General features: G+C 43.0%; 1 protein-coding gene across 2 annotated transcripts in view; it reads left to right on the top strand.

Moving 5' to 3' along the window:
- The first annotated feature begins 4,147 nt into the window (after nucleotides 1-4,147).
- Nucleotides 4,148-21,069, top strand: part of USP25 (ubiquitin specific peptidase 25) — an 87,571-nt gene continuing 70,649 nt past the window's right edge. Inside the window, exon 1 of one of the 2 annotated variants that reach the window (XM_058800480.1) lies at nucleotides 4,148-4,296. In XM_058800480.1, coding sequence (XP_058656463.1) covers nucleotides 4,252-4,296 — 45 coding nt within the window. In that variant the 5' untranslated portion in view covers nucleotides 4,148-4,251. The remainder of the gene's footprint in view (nucleotides 4,297-21,069) is intronic. The other variant, XM_058800481.1, reaches the window with a different exon arrangement.

Consider the following 21,069-nt stretch of genomic DNA (forward strand, 5'->3'; position numbering starts at 1 on the left):
AGTTACCTTTTCAACGACAGAAAGAAGTATCTTGGGAACAGTTCTGTAAGTTTCTGCTCCTTGAAAAACATGGGTAATGCCTTTTGGAAGGACAAGCAGTCATTGCTGCGCTCTAAATTACTTTCAGCCACATACAAAAAAATGTTACAGCTTCTCAGGAAAGCTGTGTGAAATATGATCAATGTGCAAGAGTGGTCAAAAAAGTAAATAAAATGTGATGATAGCTAGGGTAAAAAGGGCACTTTAACCAGGTTCTTGTAAAATCCATAATTTCTGTGGAATTCAGCTGCAATTACATGAACTCAGGACTCTAAATCTGAGAATTTTTATTTTGAATGTAGCATTTGACTTTAAGAAGGCACGTGAGCAGACATCTGCTGTCAGGAAGCAATTAGAAGGTAAGGAACCTTCAATTTAAGGTAAATAAACAATGGAATGTGAAGTTGTGTTTTGCATAGCAACAAAACCTATACTCAGCTCATTTTAAATTTTACTTTTAGATTTTCAAAGGGTTTTCAGAAAATGATTGCTCTCTTTCCTGAGTTACAACTTTGGTTAGTTTTTATTTTGGTTGCCTTGGTTGATAACCACCAGGAGATTTTGCAGGTGCCAAAGCAATGCTTGAATGGTTACCAGTGACACAGAGAGTGATTGCCAAATGATTTCAAATGTGTCATGCTATAAAAGCTGCTTGAATGGCCGTGGTTTTGTCAGTTGGCTGAACTATTTACTGCAGAGCCAAAAGGCCTAAGTGAAAGTGCTCTGAGGTGGGGTTTAGAAATGTGAATCCAGGGTTAACTACAGAGTCTGTGTTTGCAGTGTTCATTGTGCTTTTTAAAGCAGGGCTTTCTCATCCCCAGTGTAGCAGGTTACACATTCGGGAAAGGAAAACCAAGAAGTCCTGACTTGTACTTCCCCAGCTGTAACTTATACAGCCACAGTCTAATTAAAGCCCTAAATAAATGTTGCACTTAATTAAGGGCAAACCCAAGTCTATTGAAAATGGAGGGAAATAATGAGCTATTTCTTGTTGTACATGATCTTTGTATACAATAAAACATGTGCTAAAGTGTTTTGTGGTTGGCTGATGTTTGGCTGCTCTTTGCAAAAATAAGAAAACAAGGATTCCTGTGAGCAGGCACAGGCTTTCTCTCCAACTGGCAGTGTGCAGATCAGGAAGGCACAATCACTTACTGATTTGAGAAATGAGTGAAATGAAACTTGATGGGTACCATCACTGAGCCTGGGTCACTCTCTCTTCTGGGCCAGCACAGCTGTTCCTGCAGCCAGTCAGTGAACCATTTTGGGGAACTGATCTAGCAGAAGAAAACAACCAGTTTAGGGGGGAGGGGAGTCTGTGCTTGTGTTTCAGGTGAATCACTTCTCCAGCCCTGCTGGTGAGCAGGAGGTGCAGACGAGGGGGAACCTTGCTCAGGGGACCAAGCAGCTGGAGGCAGAGGTTGTGCAATGTGTCACCAATTGTTTAACAACCAAACCATGTTTGGTAACAGCCAAACCCTGTAATATTGTTAAAAGGTGAGGAGCAACTAAGGGGAAACCTGACAAACTTCGGTGAAAATATACACACATATATATATAAACATATAAATATACACATATATTCTTCCTAAACTGTGGCCTTGACAAAATCATTAGTGTTTTCTGATGAGGTACAAATTCCAGCCTTGTGCTCACTGTACTTCATAGAGAGCTTGAGCTGCAAACAGAACAGGGAACTCTGCTCCCTCTGGTTCCCAGCAACACTGTGTAAGTAAGAGAGAATCCTCATTTGCATGGTTGTGGTTCAGATGATGTATTTCAATGGCAAATCCCTGTCTTGGGATTGGATTGCTCAGCCTTTTTTTGTATTAAAGCAAATTAGGAAGCCAGAGCCCTTAAAAGTGATCATTTTATTGGGGAGGGGAATTTAATGGAAGGTGATTTTGTCATGCTATCATGATTTAAAGAGAATTGAACACAATGTATGATTTCTTCTTTCTTTGGATACATTTTATTTTTGGACACAGGAAAGCTATTAAATGAAACAGTGAAAACACTTGAAAAAATATTGTAAGACAAATGTATTTAATTTAAATGCTAATTTGTTTATAATATTTTCAAATAATGTAAATAATTAATAGTTTTGATGAGAGTTATCTGAATATAGCACATGTCAAAAATGTGATGAAGAAGCTGTAAAAATGTATAAGAAAAAGCATGATTGGAAGAGGACAGAGGAATTGGACTAGCACTCCCACACAGCTGCTGCAGAAAAGGTTTTTAAGAAGGGCCCAAGCTGCTACTGTTGCCTTTCTTACATGTAGCCATCAGTCTGAGCAGAGAAAATTTCCACTCCTATCTCCAGTAAAGTAATTTGCAAGCCATTTCTGATCCCGTTACATTATCTGCATACTTTCTTGTCTTTTGCACAATAAATTCTTTGGGAACATTAATTTTAAAAATTGCCTTGTATATTGCAGCATAAAAGGAAAAAAAAAAAACAAAACAACATTAAAACTGATACAATCTGTGGGCAACAAACCTGAGAAGTGCAAATATTGATTACATTGCAACATTTCCTGAACAGGATCTACGGTGAAATAAAGCAGTGGTTGCAGGTTGTGCTTGTGTTTTACTTAAAGTCCAGGATCTTCCAGTGATGTTATTACCTGATAACCTCAGTTTTAAAAAGATCCATACTCCACTGTGGGGAGAGGAAGGCCTTGAATTACAGTCTCATAAAGACTGTGTGTGACACACAAGCAGTAGCTGTAATTCATTTTGTTGCATTAGGCTCCCAGCTCATGTTTTTAGGTACTTGGGGCTCTCAGAACCGTGCTGCTCTCTGCAGCTTTTCCTACAGACTAAGCTTTGCTGGCCTTGGAAATGGAGCTGGGACATGGGTACCATGCACTGCCATTCCAGATGTGGGGTGGGCTTCTCTGCTGCCCTTCACCTGCTGCTGGGCAAACATGTTTTGGCCACCCAAGTCACTTTGCCCAAAGCAGAGCCCTTTCTTGCCCTTTCCTTGACACCCAGGGTGGAAGAGGTACAATCTCTTCCCTAATACTGTTTATCTGTGGTGCCAAAATTCACTGTGGGCTGCCAAGACCAGCTGCATCCCCCCATACATTAATGATATTCCTGTACAATTTGAATGCTGAACACTATCACCCCACAGCTCACCCAGTCAAACCTCAGGGAAAGGGATGACCTGCAACTTTAGGATGCACCATTACTGTGTCTGATTCTAGACTCCTCAAGGAGCTCCTGGAGAGGGTCCAGCAAAGGCTACAAAGGTGATCAGGGTCTGGAGCACCTCTTATGGGGAGAGCTGGGCCTGCTTAGCCTGGAGAACACTGAGAGGGGACCTCATTAATGCGTACAAAGATCTCCAAAGTGGGTGCCAAGAGAATGGTGGGGCAACAGTGAGTCCCAGCAGCAGGACAAGGAGCAATGGCCATAAACTAAAACACAAGAAGTGCCACATCAACACGAGGAAGAACTTTTTTTTTTTTTTCTGTTGAGGATGGCAGAGCACTGGAGCAGCTGCCCAGGGAAGGTATGGAGTGTCCTTCTCTGGAGTCATTCCAAACCCACTTGGACACGTTCCTGTGCCACCTGCTCTGGGTGACCCTGCCTTGGCAGGGGGGTCGGGGCGGGTGATCTCCGGAGGTCCCTTTCCAACCCGAACCATGCTGTGATTCTGTGATTCATGTGGCGATTCGGTTTGTTGTCGCTACGACCAGCGACAACGCTGGAAGCAGAAATTCCCTGGCGATCCCCTGGAAAGCGGCACCGGTCCGAGCTGCCCTCGCTTCCCCCGCAGCGGAGCGAACTTTGCCTTCCCCGGGCAAGGACGCGGCGGGGCCGCCCCTGCGGCGGGCGAAGGACGCGGAGCCCTTCCCGAGGGAGGAGCGGGGCGGCCCCGCCGAGCCCGCGGCCGCCGGGCGCTCCCAAGATGGAGGCGGGCGGTGTGACAGGGCGGGGAAGGGGCCGGGCGGGGGCTGCGCCCGGGGCAGGTGCGCGGGGCGGCGCCGCCGGGAGCCGCAGCCGGGCCGAGGGCGGCGCTCGGCGCTCCGGGAGTGGCGGCGGGGCCGGAGCGGGGCTGCGCTGCCCCCCCCGCCGGGCGGTGACTCGGGCTCCCCCTCCCGCCCCGCCTCCCCCAGCGCGGGCCCGGCCCAGCTGCCGCCGCACGGCGCCGCCGCCACCCGCCGAGCCCGGGGCGCCGCCGGGAGCCGCGCGGGGGCCATGACGGTGGAGCAGAACGTGCTGCAGCCCGGCGGCGCCGCCAAGGTGAGTCTCCGGCGGGGCCCGGCCTGGAGCGGCTCCGCGTCCCCGCCGCGCCCGGGCCTGGCCGCGCCCGCTCCGGCTCCCGCCGTTCCTGCCCGTGCCGAGCTTCTGCCGGGCCTTCCCCGTGCCGCGGCCTCGCCTGGGCCCCGCCGCTCCGGCAGCCGCGGAGCCGCAGCGGGGGCCGCTGCCGGCCCGGCCGCGGGTCATGCCGGCCCCGGGCTGGGCGCTGCCCTCGGGGGAGCCCCGGCGCGCTGCCCGCGGCCCCGGGCGGGCCTGTTGCGCTCGCAGGCTGCCGGGCAGCGCGGCGGGAGCGGGGCTGGGCAGCGAGAGCGCGGGGTGCCGGCCGAGCCCCCCGCGGGCCCGGGGGAGATGCTGCACATGCCCGGCGTGACCCTGCAGCGCCGGCATCCGCGCCTGCCAAAGGTGAACGCTATTTCCAGCGAGTGACGCGCTCCTGCTGGAGTGAAAAAGTGCCGGGTTTGGGGACTCGTGGTAACGTGCATCATGGAACGGGGTTAGGGGAATGACGGCGCTTCCCAGCCTTTTACTGCGCGCCAGGACTCGGCGGAGAATGTTTCTCTGTCAAAAGAATAAAAAAAAGGATACCCTCTAAAGCTTTCCTTCCCTTGAACTGAACTATCGTGAGAAATGTCTAAAATTAAATTGCAACGCTTTTAAAATAACATGTTTTAAAGGTAATTTGTAGGTTAACGCAACTCTTGCGGTTAGTGGTATGACTGTTGCCTTTTCCCTGATATTTATTAGTGTTTTAATGGCACGTACTGCCTTCACAGGATGATAAAGGTGGATGTGCTTTGGTGTAGTCGGGGTGGAAGTTAAATGGCTGCAGCCCTAAGAGTGGACAGTGGGAATGTGCTGATTAGGGTATAATTGGTTAAAGTGGTACAGCTCGCATTTAAGAAGCCTTTTTTTATGAGGGAGGGCGTGTCTGGCCGAGGGCTGCTCTCATAGTTGGAAGTAGTTAGCAGTGATTTTGGCGGCTTCAGCAGGAAGGCAAGGGCTGAGCGCTCCGATTTTGTTCCTCTCTCACTGTTTTCAGTTGGGGTGTGCTCGCAGGTTAGTGTAGCAGGTTTGCTGCTACATGTGCCTGCTGTGTTTGAAAACTGATGTTGCTGCTGTGCATCTGACAGCTTCTGTGAGCAAGTTTATCTTTTCCAAAATCTCTTGTCAGTGTTTAGTTAATATATCATAATTATCACGTCAGTTGCATAGTGCTTTCTGGACCCAGATCAGTGCTGCCTATTTGTGCTTTCTGACAATAATCCTGAAGGAGTAATGTTGGTCTTCAGTTGCGCTAGAAGGATCCTTAGTTTTCAGCTAAACTACTGCTTGTGGGTCAGTAGTTCAGTTTCACTTGAGCCTCAAATCCAAAAGGAGGTTGAGGATTGATTGTGGTATATGCCAGGTAATCCATGCTGCAATAAAAAATACAGCTAGTAATAATTCTGAAGTTGTAATCAGCATCTGTGGGTGTTGGCCACTTTTTTAAGTGTCTAGAGAAACTGAATAAAATATCAAGGTTTTTTTCATGGAAGGGATTTTTTATTATTATATTGTTGAATCGTCTGATTATTTTATTATCTGCAATTGCTTTTAACCTGTTTTATCCCTAATTGCATGCATTTAGAGAGTGAGGGAAAGGCAAATCTTTGTAAAAAAGCTTTATATGACTCCAAAGTGAGTATCTCATTGTTAGTGAGACTGGCTAGCTAATTGGATTACAAACTTTAACATTGATTATTTGCATGTAAGAAGGCAAATGGTGAAGGTGCAGTGGCCTGATGGATGGACGAAAGGTGGAGAGGCTACTACAGCAATAACTTACTATTTTCCCTCAAAAGAGGAAAAACCCAATGTCCACAAATAAGGGAGTTTGTTCTGGAGACCTCAAAGTTGGTTACAATTGTTTTCTGTTAGCGTGAAGAAACCACATACAAGCAGAAATACATTGGGTTTACAAGAGATGCCTGAGTCATCAGCATACCTTATTTGGAGCCGTGGTTCCCAACATTGTTCATCAGATGTTTTCTTACTGCCATACAGGAAGTGTGTGTCAAACTTCAGCAGCACTTGGAGATGTAGGTTTGTATTAATAAATGCTCTAACTACAAACAGCCTGCTTCCCACTGAAGCTATCTTTAGTTTATTGTGTAGTTAAAGCAGCTGCGTCAGGTCAAAAGAAGTTTTTTCTTTCATCTCTACTGGTCATCTTGACCATTAGTTAAAACTTGTAAATTATGTCCTGAAGCAAATAATTAATCAAATTATTCTTGTTGCTCACGGCCCTTGTGTGCTTCTCTGACATTGCTCGGTGGTGAAGGTTATAGGTACTGTTTACAGTAAGACTAAAGCATGTGAATAAAGGTAAACAATGAGAGAATTTAAAAAAAAAAAGTTGCTTCTTGTTTTGTCCAATCTGTATTTCTGTCCTGTCCAATCTTTTTTTTTTTTTGGTCAGACATTTTGCTGCTGAGGAAATAAGGCACGAGTGTTGCAGGGTTTCCCGTACTCCAGGCAGCCCTACATGGCTGATGGCTGTGTACCTCAATTTTCTTCCTGGAGGAAGATCTTCCCAAGCTGCCCCATGTGCTGTGCAGATCTTTCCCTTGGCCAGTGTCCCCTACACAGTCTGGGTGAATGTGATTTTCCTGCTAACTGGAAGTTGTGATGTGGGGAGGTTAAACGTGTTTCCGCATTGTCTCAGCTCAGATAATTACTGTGATGGTCATCTCGGAATGGCAGATTGAAGAAGCTGGCTTTTAATTGGTGGCACTTAGCTGGCCTCTCAGCAATGTGTGTTATCAAGTTCTGCTGCTTCTGGAGAGAGCCTGACATTTGGTTGATACATGGATTTAAAGGCTGTTTTATCTGTCCTTTGCTTTCCCACACCCTCTGTTATTTCAGACCTGTGATTCAGCAGTGCATTGGCAGTGTAGTCTCAGGAATAGTAGAATAATAGTAGAATAGGGCTATGTCAGCTCAGCTCATTTTTCTTTTTCTAAAAGAAGCACAAACTTTTAAGAATATTTACCACTTGAAATAATACCTGCCTTAAAGCAAGGTCTGATAATAAATTCTCGGGGTAAAAAAGTGAAAATTGTGCTAGCTTGTGTTTGCTTCTGTTGTGCTTGTCCCATGTTATTGATGTACTTATTATTTAAAGATTTAGCTAATAGTATGGCACTGAGTTGTTTTGGTTTTTTTTCCTAAGAGCAATAGCAATAGCTGCTTCATGCAGATGATGAGAGAGTCATCTGTCTCCACCAATTGACATGATGCAGTCCTAAATGGCAGGAAGTGATTGCAAAGTATCTACTGAGCACCTGGTACACGAGGAAGATATCTTGGGAGCTCTGTACTCTTTTTTCTTTTTTTTTTTTTTTTCCCATCTTAATAGGTGGCAACCTTCCAAGGTTTAAAATTCAAACCTTTAAAACCTCAAATCTTTAAAACCTGAGTTCAGAGTTGCCTGGTGGATCCAAGAGGCTGCAGGTTCCCTCTCTCATCACAAGGCCCAAGTCACTCTTACCTGTGAACAATGTCCCTCTGCACCTGAGAAATGGTCCCTGGGTCACAGAATGAGGATGATTTCTGCATTTCCCCATGAATGGGAAGCTGTCTGTGTTTGGACTGTGTGACAGCCAAGCTTGGAGGGCTTGAATGTGGGGTGTTACAGCCCCAAGTGCTGGTACCCAGAGCTTTAGTACCTCTTTGTCCAGAATGAGCAGAATAACAACACTGGTTTACTGAAAGTATTTGCACCAACTACTGAGTAATTTGCAAACATTACTTCAAGAACTGCAGAGTTATGCTGTTAAATATATGCATCTTGTTCTGTATTTAAGAAGCTCATATCAAAAAACTTTGTAATACTTGTAGTTACACCTTTGACACAGATTCCTATTGGTATTTCTGAAAGCTAGAGCAAGGTGCAAAGGCCAGTCATTTAAAGTAATTTTGGAAGCCCTTGTCAAACTGGTCTGCTGAATGCCTTCTGGTTTGGTGACTGTTTTGATGGATTTTGTTGGGAATGGGTGGAGGTGTGTATGTGGTTAGTTTTGGAGTTTTTTTGGTCTTTTTTTTGTTTAGTATCTATGCAAGCTTGCTGAATCTTGGAGGGTTGTGTTTATTGATATATGCTATGAATCAGCACCTTTATGAAACCTTTAACATCAGGTTAAAACTTTTTGCTTTCAGAAAACCTTTCACAGAAATTCAGTAATGATTTTGGCTGTGTTTGCAGGAGTTTACAAGTATAGTACTAGCATTAGAATTTGTCTGAAATAATGTCTTTAAATATTTTTGGTCCACACCTTGAAAGGAAAATACTGCTTCAGAATATGAAAGTTTATAGATTTTCCTGGTAAGCTTTGGTAGTATTATTTTAAAATATCTGTAATAAATCCTTAACACACATTCCCCCCTCCCCTCAATATTTTTAGGATAACTCTGTATTCACAGCTACTATGAGCAGCAGCTACAAAAGGTAGTAAAACCCATCAGCTTCTATGAAAAGGTCAAAAAAAACAAATTACCCATGTCTTAAAATAGAAAAGTATTTAACACTTTAAAAAGTGCTTCATAAAGAAAAGTGGAAGGGTAATTGAACAGTTGCCTTTCTTACACTCTTGTGCCTAAGAAGATATTTGTGGCTGGCATCTCCTTAATTCTGTGAGTTTAGCTGGTGTCCGTAGACTTGAGTAACTGAAGGGGAATGAAAGGTAGAACAAAAGATGGAATTTCTCTTCTGCTTCTGGCTAAATCTTCTCTACTTCCCTGCTGAAGGACCCATCCAGGAGTTGGCAGCCCAGTTTTTCAGTCCCTGAGAAGCTGGCTCTGTAGCTCCAGTGATGTGAATGGTGAGGATGAGGGATGTCACAGGTGCTGGGGACTGAGTGGCCAGGTTGGTAAATCAGCCTGAGGCCCCAGAGGACTTGGAGAATGCCTTTTCAGGCTGGGCCCTGATCTTTGCAGAACCACCAGAGAGGTCTCTGACACTCAGCTGTGCCAGGAGTTGTCTGAGGAGCTGCATCAGTCACCCCCTTACAGCCATTGCTGGCAGTGCCACTGACAGGGGGATTATTGACGTGCCCAGAGGTGCCTAAAGATGTATTAAAATAATATTGTTCTTCACTTTCTCCAGTGGAGGTACTGATTTTCAATTCCCAGCTGGTCAAGAGTCAAATGTGACATTCCTGGTATTCCACAGCATAAAAAGTAAACAAAAAGCTTAAGAGCTGTGTCTTCAGTCACATGTATTCATGTAGGAATAAATTCCTTTAAAGGCCCGAATTTTCAGTTTTGTTTAGTTGGTTGTGTTTTTGGTTTTTTTTTAATTGATTTTCTGTTCTTTTTAGAGAACAGAACTCTTAAAAAGCTGAGGGAGATGTGTGTGTGTGAGTTGCTGGGACCTGACTGAAAGAGAGAAGTCTTTTCTACTTTCTCTGAGTAGAAAAGCCAGAGGTGTGGGAGCAGATTTTCTGGGAAATGAAAGTATCCTGATGGCTTTCACTTTCTGGTTCTCTTGTGAGAGTCACTGTGATTATTTAAAAGTGGGTGGAGATTGCCTCAGTCACAGTGAAGGGTTGTGTGTGTATAGGTGTTTGGGAGTTGTTTGTTTGTTTGTTTTTTGATTGTTTTGTTTTGTTTGTTTGTTTTCATTTGTTTGCTTGGGTTTTTTTTAGCTGGCTCTGTTACTACACTTGCCCATCAGGCCCTAGTGACTAAGTTGCCAATGTGATGGTCTTCAGTCAGCAAATGGACACCTTTAAATTGAAAGCATTCAGGTTCTCAGCAGGGGCCTGGGGGAGCAGTGTAACATTACTATCCAAATCACAAGTTAAGAGTATTAGGTGAGTAAGGTAGGAGAGGCTGTTGTGACAATGTATTTCAAAAGGATTTTGTGAGTTCAGGGTAGAGTTCAGTCTTCTTTTCACATAATGAAATAAAGATGGCTTTTCTTAGCTGATGGCTACACTTTATCAGTTGGGGTGCTGCTAAAGAAGTCAACATCTGCCATGAGTGGAAAATATTTGACTGGAGTGAAAATTCAGTTTCAGTAGTCAAGTGACTCTAATGTCACTCAGGTGTGATTTCTGCCAGGGAGCTGAGTGTGAGATAGATGGGATAAAAGCTCCCTCCATTCCCTTTGGGACTGTGATATGTTCAGTGTTCTGGTTAATGGCTGGTCAAGCGTAATTAATAGAGAAAAGCTGATACTGTGAATCACAGAAGTTAGCTGCTTGCAAAACCATTCAAGTTAAAAGCTTTCTATAAGCTTATTCCTTTTATTATTTAAAAAGGGAAAAGAGAAAAAAAAGAGAATGCTAAGCTGTGGGGCTGAAGGAAAGTCGAGGTTGTGAGATGCCTTCCTGCAGAGCTTACCTTGCATGATAGTACAAACTCAGGCTTTGTGCCAAGTAAAGGTACAAACTCAGGCTTTGTGCCAAGCAAAAGGAAATACTTTTTCCTGTTTCCTCAGGCTGAGGAATGCCGTCTCTTGCTGTTTTTTGTGAGCACTTGTAACTCTTCCTTGGCAACACAGTGTGTCCTGAACAGCACGTGTTGGATTTTTCCATGTTACTTTACATTAATACTGTGCTGAATATAGATGTTATCATAAGCTGAACTGTGCCTGCACACCTCAGCCAAGCTTGCAGGTAAAATTTGGAGCAGCTGTAGTGTGTGCTGTGGTAAAATGGTAAATCTAAAATGTTGCTTTCTTCCAAATTTGCTGTTTGCTCTCTCTCATTGTATTGCAGGGTTTGCAGTTTTTCATTGATAAATTTCTGTAGGAGTTCAAAACTTGCAATTGACTAAGAGCTCCACAGACCACTAGTGGGAAATTTTCATGAAACTTCTTTTTGAATGATCCTGTCCATAGCACCTTTGTGTGTTACACCCCATTTTTCTGAAGTGGATCAAGCACCTCCTGGCTGCAGAGGGTTACACCTCCCTGCCTCAGTATTTGAGGGTGGTACCCCAGTCTGTGTTCTGGAGTGGCTGTGGGGGTGTGCTGACTCCTGCTGACACTCACAGGGCTCTAGCTTCTGGCAGAGGACTGGTTTTAGCATACTGAGCTACACAGGAGTTTTCCTGGGGGTGTTGTGCAGAATCTGAGGGTTTGGGCTTTAAGCTGAGCGAAATGTTAAGCAACATTGACTCAAAATGTTGAGATTACTGGGAAATGCTGTAAAGGAAGAACTGTGTTTCAAGATGGTGTAAAGGACAGATTGACACAAAATATCATGAGCTGGACACTTTGATGACTTCAGTTGGTGACAGGCTTTCTGAGTTTTCCTTTGTTTAATTATGGGGTGGCTTTCCCATGTATTTAGTAGCACCATTCATTCTAAGCATTTGAAAATCACAATGAAAATAATCTATTCAAACTAGACTTTGCAATTTAAGAAGGCCCTGATTTATTTTTTTTTCTGCTGGGTTTTGTGGTTTTCATTGTTTTGTAAAGGTCATTGGCTTTTCTTTGCCATAAAGGATGAAATTCAGGAGCATGTTGAAAGGCATCAGCATGAGAGTTTCCCTGAAATCTGGTGTTACCTGGTGATGAGACTTCCACAGGGGCAGCATTGTTGTGAGCAGTAACGCCACTGAGTATCCACAGTTTAAAAGTATCTCTCCTTCTAAGGGTGTTGGAGGGGTGGAGTCCAAAGGACATGTGATGTGGAACAGCTTAAAGGCTGGAATGCAACTAGGTTAACTTTGAAAACATTACCTGACACAGATTTGTGTATGTAAACCACTCTTTTTTTTAAAGTCATTTAAAGAAATATTGGTATGCAAATTTGAACAAGTTTTATTCTGAGGTGCCCAGCTTTGACTTGATGCTTTTGTTTATAGCTGGTTTTTGAATTATTTTACCTGGTGGATTCTGACTTAAAAAATTATACTCTGCACAGTATTTATTTTAAAATGTTTCTGTTGTCATCTAATTGGGAACAGTCTAGCTTATCAAAGTCTAGATGCCAAGAAAATGGAGATTGTGTTTAAAATATCCTTGACTGCAGCCTTTTTAGCCATCAGGTGAAAGCGTATTTTCAGCTTTACAGCAAGCAGAGGTAGACAGAACAATGTATTTAATAAAAGTTTGTCAGAGAGGCATTAGTGTTTGCAAGGCATGGTCTGGAGCTATTTAAATCTAATTGACCCTTGTATATTGTATACATAGAATTTGTGGAAATAAAAGCACATGATATGATGGCATTCTATCCCCCTGTGGCTTCATCCTGCCAATTGTCATCATTTCCCTGGTGTTGTACCCCAAACTCCAGAGGGCTCACTTTAGAAGAGGATGTTCACTTAAAATTAGGGTCTGAGTCTGAAGTGTAAAACTTTTGGATTGTGATTTATCCAGCTGTATTTCCTGCCAGTTTTTACTTTTGTTGAATAGTAAATGGTAGGCTTGAGGTCACACATGGTTTATGTGATAACTGTGTGACTCCAAGGAAAGTCAGATACCTGTGCTTGAAATTTCTATCCTATTTGCAAACCAAAAATTACACTTTCTGATTTTCAAATTTCCATTAAAACATAAAGCCACTTTGAAAAGTTGAATTTAGCTGTGTTTCTACTGGGTTTAAGCTGGAAAAAAAAGAAGAGTGTCACATGGAGGTTGAAAATAATATTAATTTGCATTCAGATGTGTGCTATGAGAGTGCTTTAAAGTAAGCATCTGGAAAAGACTGGGTGTGCATTGGCACATGGTGTTCTTCGTCCTCTTCAGAAGAGGAGGTGGCAGGAACAGACTCCTACTCCACTTCCCTTTTGGTTTTGGTTTTGTTTTGTTCTTCTGAAAGTTAGTTACTTTGAAACAGAAATTTCTTCTGGAACCACAGTTGCTGCAAAAGTACTTATCTTTTTTCCCCCTAAAACTTTACACTGTATAGTTATGAATGGCCTGGTTAGAGGACTGAATACTATATTATATCCCAGAAATCTTAGGTTATGACTGAGAAACTTTGCAGGTTTTTATACTTTGCAGGTTTGCAGGTTTTAACTTTTGCTTTGTTTTGATGTAGAACTGTGGGAAAATATATCAGAACATTTTTAAACTTGTAAATATGATTTTTTTAAAAAGCTAAATAGCTTTAGAAATGGCTTGCACAGGGATTTCCCTTCTTGCTATTACCTATTTTCCTGTCTGTCAGGTACTTTTATTCAAATTCTACTTGTATCTCTTATGAAATTTCCCACTTGTTTGAGGTTTTTGTTGTTTTTTGTTTTTTTGTTGTTTTTTTTTTCATTTAGAGAATTTCCCACTACTGTGGGAAATTCTAAAGTTTTGTTACTTTAGAATCTTTTAATGATTTGATGGTAGTAATTCACAAGTTTTATTTAATTCTAGCATCTAAGGTTATAACATTTTTTTAATGGGGTACTAGAATTAAATCTTCTCTGTCTGCATCCCATTACTGGTTTGGAAATTAAAAAATAACTGACAGCTTACTGGCAACTTTTAAAAGTTCTCTCTGGTCTTGAATGTGTTTTATGGGACTTAGTGCTGAAAGCCACAGAATATCTTTTGTGACAGCCCTGTCTGGACCACACAGTTGTCCCCTCACCTGAAGCTGCCTGGGATGCTTTTCTGGTACAGCCTGCAGGTCTACAGGGTAAGCTCTATTGATGGTGAAGACAGACAGATTTCCTCATTGTCCAGTTCCAGCTCTTGCTAAGTTGCTGTGTTGCCTTGAAGCTTTTCCTGGGGCTGATTTTAAGGTGATTGGTAAATGTGCCACCCTGCTGGTGCTGAGTGGAGGGTGTGTGCAGTGCACAGGCTCTGCTGAGTTGTTGGAGGCCAGGGAAGAAGGTACTGAGTGCTTTGTGACCTAACTGAACAGAAAAGGATTGAAGATTTTACCGTCAGAGTTTATCATCTCTGTCATTTGATGGAGAATGGATTGGCGTAATGCTGCTGCTAAAAAGTCAGCACAGAATTGAAATTTTTGTTTCAAGTAATTTTTCCAAAAATGTGAACTCTTTATGGGAGTATTTTGTACCCCTTTTATTCAAGTCAGCTTCTGAAGCTTCAGGTAGGTGTGTGGTGATGGCAGAAAGTAATTTTTGATATGACACCACTGACACTGGGAGGGCTAAATTACAGCAAACAGTGCTGACAAACCAAGGTGGTTATAGATTTCTTGAGACCGTGTCCAAATGTATTTGAATGTAGCACCTTCAGCTTCTGTGGGAGGTAAAGCAAATGTGTACTTCAATATAAGATCCATTAAAAAGTGCCCCCCAAACTTTAAGCAATGTCTTTCTTTCTCCCTGAAAGAAAATGGCCTAGAAAATTTCATTTGCCCTCTGTGGAGTGCAATGCTGAATTTACTATTTCTTTAGTAATAAAGAATTTATTCTTTCTTATTTATTCAATGCTGAATTTACTATTTCTTTAATTGTGAGGTAGTAAAATTACATGCTGATCCCTGGTATAAATCTCACCACACCTTTGAATACTGCAGTGTCTTTGTTGTGATTGAGGTTCATTTCAATTCTAACATCCCCTGCATCCATGGAGGTTATTACCCAATGCAAGTGAAAGCTGCTGGCTGTCCTTCACACTGTGGTGTGGCAGTGGCCTTTCCACAGGGACACAGCACGTGTCAGTGCCTGCCTGGTGCTCGACTCAGCAAGGAAAGGCTGTCTTGTCTCTCCCCAGAAGCTGGAACTGCTGTCAGAAGCCTGTCACCTTCCAGGCAACCTGTTAAACCCTGCCCCAGATTTTATGTGGCCTAATGTTATCTGTAGGCTCATTCTTGTGCAGAGTTGTGCCTTGTGTCTGTCCATGCCCACGTGCCCCTCCCCAGCTGAAAACATGTCTCTTCACTTGATTTCTTTGTAGGTGGTTAGTGGAGGGCAGGATAAACCATCAAATAATTTTACTGAATGCTGCAAATAGGGCTGTGTGAATTTCCTGGTGTAATTTTGTCCTAGAATGCACAACAGTTGGGAGGTGTGACCAGCTGAGGCAGTGGGATGAGTTCACCTCTGGCAGACCTCACTGCAGTGGAGTGGAGGTGCTTCCCCTCTGTTCTTCTTCCCAAGCCCTCTGTGTTGTCTCCTCTAACTTCTTGTGGCGCAGGATGTGGGCAAGAGCAGGCAGTGTGATCAGGAGCTACATGCTGGCTGGCACCCCAAGAAGCCTGGGGGTGCTGCTGAGGCTTTTGGGGATCCCTGAGGCTGGGCCAAGTTGCTGGAGGTGACCTTGAGCTGGAGAGGTAGGAGGGTAGACATGCCTGGGTACATGCCCACTCTGTGATTACAAGGCTTGTTTCTGTAGGAAATCATTTTACTATTTTTTTTAATTGAATTCAATGGAAGACATTTATTGAAAGGCTTTCTGTTAAGTTTGATTGTTGGTTTTTTCCCTTCCTATTCAAAACAGTCAGCTGAACTCTTTCCCCAAATGTGTCCCTTCTGCTGAATACAGTCGACTCTTTGTAATACAGACCTCTCTGTGAAAAAGTGCAATTTAAATTTTATTTACGATTTCTCTGCTGTACTATGCTGAATTTTGTGTGGAAAAATGGTGAAATCTTCCTGGTATCACTTACCTAGGGCATGTAGCAGAGTTGTTTGAGGTGCAGTGGAAGCTTTGATCTTTGTGCCATTAACAGCTGCAGTAAATGAAATCCTTCTGGATGTGCACACCTAAAGCAGGGAGTGGAGAACAGTGGATGGCATTTCAGCCCATGCAGGAGCAGGTCTGATTGTGCATGTTCATTTGTGAGAAGTGTACACCAGGAGCACCACATCTCTGTCACTGTGAGATTTTTAATTCATCTTCCATTGATGTAAGTTTTCTGCTATGTGCCTAAGTGGGATGGGGACTGCAGGAGGCTTTTCCCCCCATCAGTTGCTCTCACTAGATAAAAACAGGATTAAAATAATGGCAGAGAAACAACTCATTCTTTTAAGGCTCCACAACAGTTGAACTGTGTGGAAATTGATGCAATCTCTGTCTTATCCCCTCCCTTGTCCCAGCCATGGCTCTCACTAAGATGGCAGAAAATCAGTGTATGCAGAGAGTGACTCTCTGATGGGTTATTGGGACCCTGGCCTGGCTTGCCAGAGGTTTGGATGAGTGGTGGTGCTGGCTCCTAGGGATGAGTGGCATCTGGTGGTGCTGGCTCCTAGGAATAAGTGGCATCTGGCAACACCAGCCTGGGCTGGCCAGCACTGGCAGGAGCTACAGCCTGGGAAGAACAGCTGACTCCTGGGAAGCAGCTTGTGGTCTGACAGTCCCTGTGAGTGTTATTGTTTGTATTGCAGGGCCTGGGATCCCACTGATCTGAGGATACTTGGAATTTCCAGAGTTGGTTTGTTTGTTCCTGGAATAGTAGCCCTTGTTATCGTAACAGCAGAGTGACAGTGAGGGGCTGGCTTGGTGTTTCCTTGGGAGCTCTTTGGTGTTGTGCAGAGCAGGGTGAGGCTATCATGATGTCTGTTTGGAGAAAAATGAATATGCTGAGTGTTTGAAGGGGCTAGTGGGACTGCCTTTTCCACTTGAAAGTTAGGCCTGTAAAAGGACTGTGAATAGCATCAAACATGAACCAGAGGAGCTTGTCTGTGGTATGATGGTTAAACTGTGATTGGGATGCAAAGGAAAATATCTCAAAGTGTAAAAATGTGGATCTTATGAAAGTGTTGTTTTAGACCAGAAAGACAAGACTGAACATTTTTAATAGTGGCTACAGTAAAATTATACCCTAGGGCAATAATGTTTCCTGTGAGGAGAAAGCTTAAGTCTTGGTGGTGCTGCCTGGTCAGACACTGTAAAATGGGATGTTTATGCATGATGGTAAATATATGTGAACTGAAGATAAAAATTAAGAAATAAATTTTAAGAACAGAAAGTAGCCAGGAAGATTTGGAAAAATATCACACAATTATCTAAGTTGGAAGAGACCTCAAAGCTCATTTTGTTCCAGCCCCCTGCCATGGGCAGGGACACCTTTCACTATCCCAGGTTTCCCAGAGCTCCATCCAGTCTGGCCTTGAACACTTCCAGGGATGGGGTAGCCACAGCTGCTCTGGGCAACCTGTGCCAGGGCCTCGCTGCCCTGACAGTAAAGAATTTCTTCCTAATATTAATCTAAACCTCCTCTCAGTTTGAAGCCATTCTCCCTTGTCCTATCACTCCAGGCCCATGTAAAGAGTCTCTCTCCATCTTCCTTCAGGTACTGGTAGGGCACAACTGGGTCATCTTGAAGTCTTCCCTTTTCAGCCTGAATAGCCCTGTTTTCTCAGCCTTTCCTCATATATGTGAGTTTCTATCCTGCTTCAGCAGAGTGCTGATGATCCCCACAAGCCCCTTCCAGCTGCTGCCCCTGTGGTTCTGTTTGTGTATTTATGGACACACAGTTTGCTGTGTATCTGCCATCCTCTAGCCTCCTCCTCCTTTCTATCTGTATAATGTTGCCTCTGACTGACCCCAGTGGATTTAGTTTGCCGTGGCTTGTGCATGTTTTTGGCAGGTCACTTGGTGTTGAGGTGGGATGGGCTGTGAACCACTGGTACTGTGTCACTGCCCAGCTGTTGTCCATGGTGGGCTCTTGGAGGAATCCTCCTGAATTTATGTGTAGTTTACAGCTAATATGTGCTGGTGTTTTAAAAGACTCCTTCCACTGCTACCAGTAACTAATTACTCAACAAAATTGAACTGGAGCAGAGATTTTTGCTAATTACTGTCACAGTTAGTGGAGTGTGTAAGAATCAAAGCAATTTTTGTGAAGCAGATTTTCCTGTGGTGGTCCCAGTGAATACAACCTGACGTTTAACTTGTGTCTAGTTAAGTGAAACTGAAGATCTCATTGGTTTTAGTGTAGTTAATTAATTTCAGAGCTGCTGTCATTACTCTTGGGAAGCTCCCTGTTATGCTGAGCAGGGTATGGAGAAATCATTATGGTTTAAAACAAAAAGACCACAAAAATCTTGGTAATTTTCCATTTCTGACACCTTTTTGTTTTCAGTAAGTACTAAGGTTGCTATCCTTTCTTGATTAGCATCCTGTCACTGAGATTCATTTAGGGCTAGCTGTCAGTAATAACTCAAAACATTTATGATCAAGCAACATTGATCATAAATCAGTTCATAGACTAATTTTAAAATTTTCCCCTGTGAACTGAGCAGGTGGTTTTCCCGCTCATTGTGAGAGTATTCCCCATGCAGGTGATTATTTGGCTCATAACTTCTGGGTGGTTTTATGTAAATAACTGTCAGAGGTGGGTTTTGCCTTATATTTAGTGTCAGAGAGTACAAACCAAACTCCTCAAGCCTCTCCTTAAAATATGATCTCGAAATCTTTAACTATCAGTTTGAATAAGGACAAATGTACATGCTGAGAGTGAAAAAGATTTTTCTTTTTGGCCACAAATGAGGCTTAGAATTGTGAGTGTTTATATGAATGCACGATCTCATGTTGAGTAGAAATCTTAATATCAGACTTTGAAATTCATTGAAAAGTTACTAATTAAGCATGAAAAGCGTGGAAATTTGGTGAGGATTTTCTGTGTGTTGTCTAGGATCAATATAGGTTACATCAAGCTATGATTAAGTAGAGTCCTTAATTAAATTTTTGTGAGAAGAGTGTACACACCTAAGTAGTGCACTCAAGCCTTTTCCCCCTGCAAGTTTTATTTGGGCTAGTCTGTGGTTGGCTGAAAGTTCCTGCCATACACTGTGTCCTTTTGCTCCTTGAAGTAAGTTTTGCTCTCAGTCCAGCTGCACTTTGTACAAGCTGCTGCTGTAATAGCCTGATTTTGGCAGCCTGTGCAGAGCAGTCCCAGACTGAAAATCTGCTGTCTTTATGCATGTCCTTTGCTCTCCACAGGTGATTTTTGTCTGAACCAAAGCTGAGGTGCATTTGGCATTACAGTGTGTGTAAAAATATATCTTTACCTACTTTCTTAGAGGATACAATGTCATGTAAGATGTTTCTCTTTTCATGTCTTAACAAAAGGAAGCCCAGATAGCAGATGCTGGGCAAGGGGACCTCATTCTGTTGTACTTTTAAGGAGCACCTTAGAGCTGGTGCAGAGATTTAACCTGGTCTTTGCATTAACAAAATAGTGCTTAAAATAAAAAAGTATACATTTAACCGCTTTCTACTTTATATATTTTTATAAATACTTTTATTCTGCACATACATGGAGAAAAATCTTGAGAAAGCTGGGAAAAGCAAAGCCTTCTGGAGCTGACTGCATGTTTTTTCCTGTGTTTCAGCTCAATAGTTTCATGGAAGGAGTTAGTTTTTATTTGCCTATTTGGAACTTGACCAACAGCATATTTAGGAAATGGTTGATGTATCTGTGGTGCTGGAAGCTGTAATGTACAGCAGTGTCTGTGGGCCTTTTAACTATTCCTGGGAGAAATTATTAATGTGGCAGAAAATTATATTCACAGTAGTAATTGAGGGTCTTTAGAATGCTTGTCTTTTGTATGTTAAACTGTTTCTGTTTGTTTGTTTGTTTGTAGCAGAAACTTAAAGCCTCTTTATGGAGGATTACTTTCCTCTAAGCTCTCAGTGTTCTTCTCATTACAGCAGCATCATATGAGGAAACCAGCTTATTTGCTATTTGTCTGCAAGCAATGCCATTAGTAGGTCCTCTGCAGCTCAGGCTTCATTAGAATTGTCTTTAATATAAAATATTTGTACAGTGTCATTTGAGTTTTCCTCCAATAAATAGGTCTTATAAATCAGTGTTGCACTAGAAAGTAAAGAAAATGGGGTGTGTGTGGAGGACCTGAGTCAAAATGCCATTCTCAGCATCTGCATTTTCTTCTTTCTTTCTTTTTGTCTCTAATAAAAGTATTCATCCCTCAGGAATCAGAATCATGGCTTGGGCTGGAAGGCACCTTAAAGATCATCTGTCTCCAACCTCCCTGCCATGAGCAGCAGCACCTTGCACTAGAGCAGGGTGTGCAGAGCCCCATCCAGCAGCCTGGCCTTGAACACTTCTGGGGATGGGGCACCCACAACCTTCCAGGAAAACCTATTCCAGTGCCTCACCACCCTCACAGTAAAGATGTTTTTCCTGATGATACAATCTAAATGCACTCTGTGTCAGTCTGAAGCCATTGCCCCTTGTCCTGTCGCTCCAGGCTCTTGTAAATAATCTCCATTTTTCTTGTAGGCTCCTGTCATGTGGTGAAAGGCTGCAAGTTACCCCTAAGCCATCTCTGTCTGAGGTTGAACAATCACAATTCTCTTAGCCTTTCCCCACAGGAGAAGTGTTCCATGCTTCTAATCAGCTTGGTGCCCCTAGTGCATTTTCATTATGTAGTACATAATTGAAATGTGAACTGTGTAGTGAGGCCACAGATCCTGTTTTCTCCTCCTAATGGTTGGATCATCTCATTCATTCCTGAACATACAACTTTATCTGTGCTTGAAAATGGAAAAGGGTTGTTTTATCTTCTGAGTTTTTAAGTGGTTGTGCTGCAAATGCAAATATTTGGATGTTGCCATGAATAAAGCTTAAGTTTACATGTGCCTCTTCAGCTGCAGAGAGGAGAAAATAAACAGATCAAAAGGTGGCTAATTTCCCCCCCAAATTTATCTTTACTGTAATTCAGTATTAGTCAGTTTATGAGATTTGCCTTGTTAAAAAAAACATTTATGTAATTTAGCTTTTTGCTTTGGTTGTAGGAAGTTATCAGAGTTTACAGTACTGTCGTGGAACTAATTTGGGTACAGTATCTCCCTAAGCTGATAGCAGTGCAGATCCTTTTCTGCTT

This window comes from Ammospiza caudacuta, chromosome 2, assembly GCF_027887145.1.
Source record: "Ammospiza caudacuta isolate bAmmCau1 chromosome 2, bAmmCau1.pri, whole genome shotgun sequence".
Lineage (NCBI taxonomy): Eukaryota > Metazoa > Chordata > Aves > Passeriformes > Passerellidae > Ammospiza > Ammospiza caudacuta.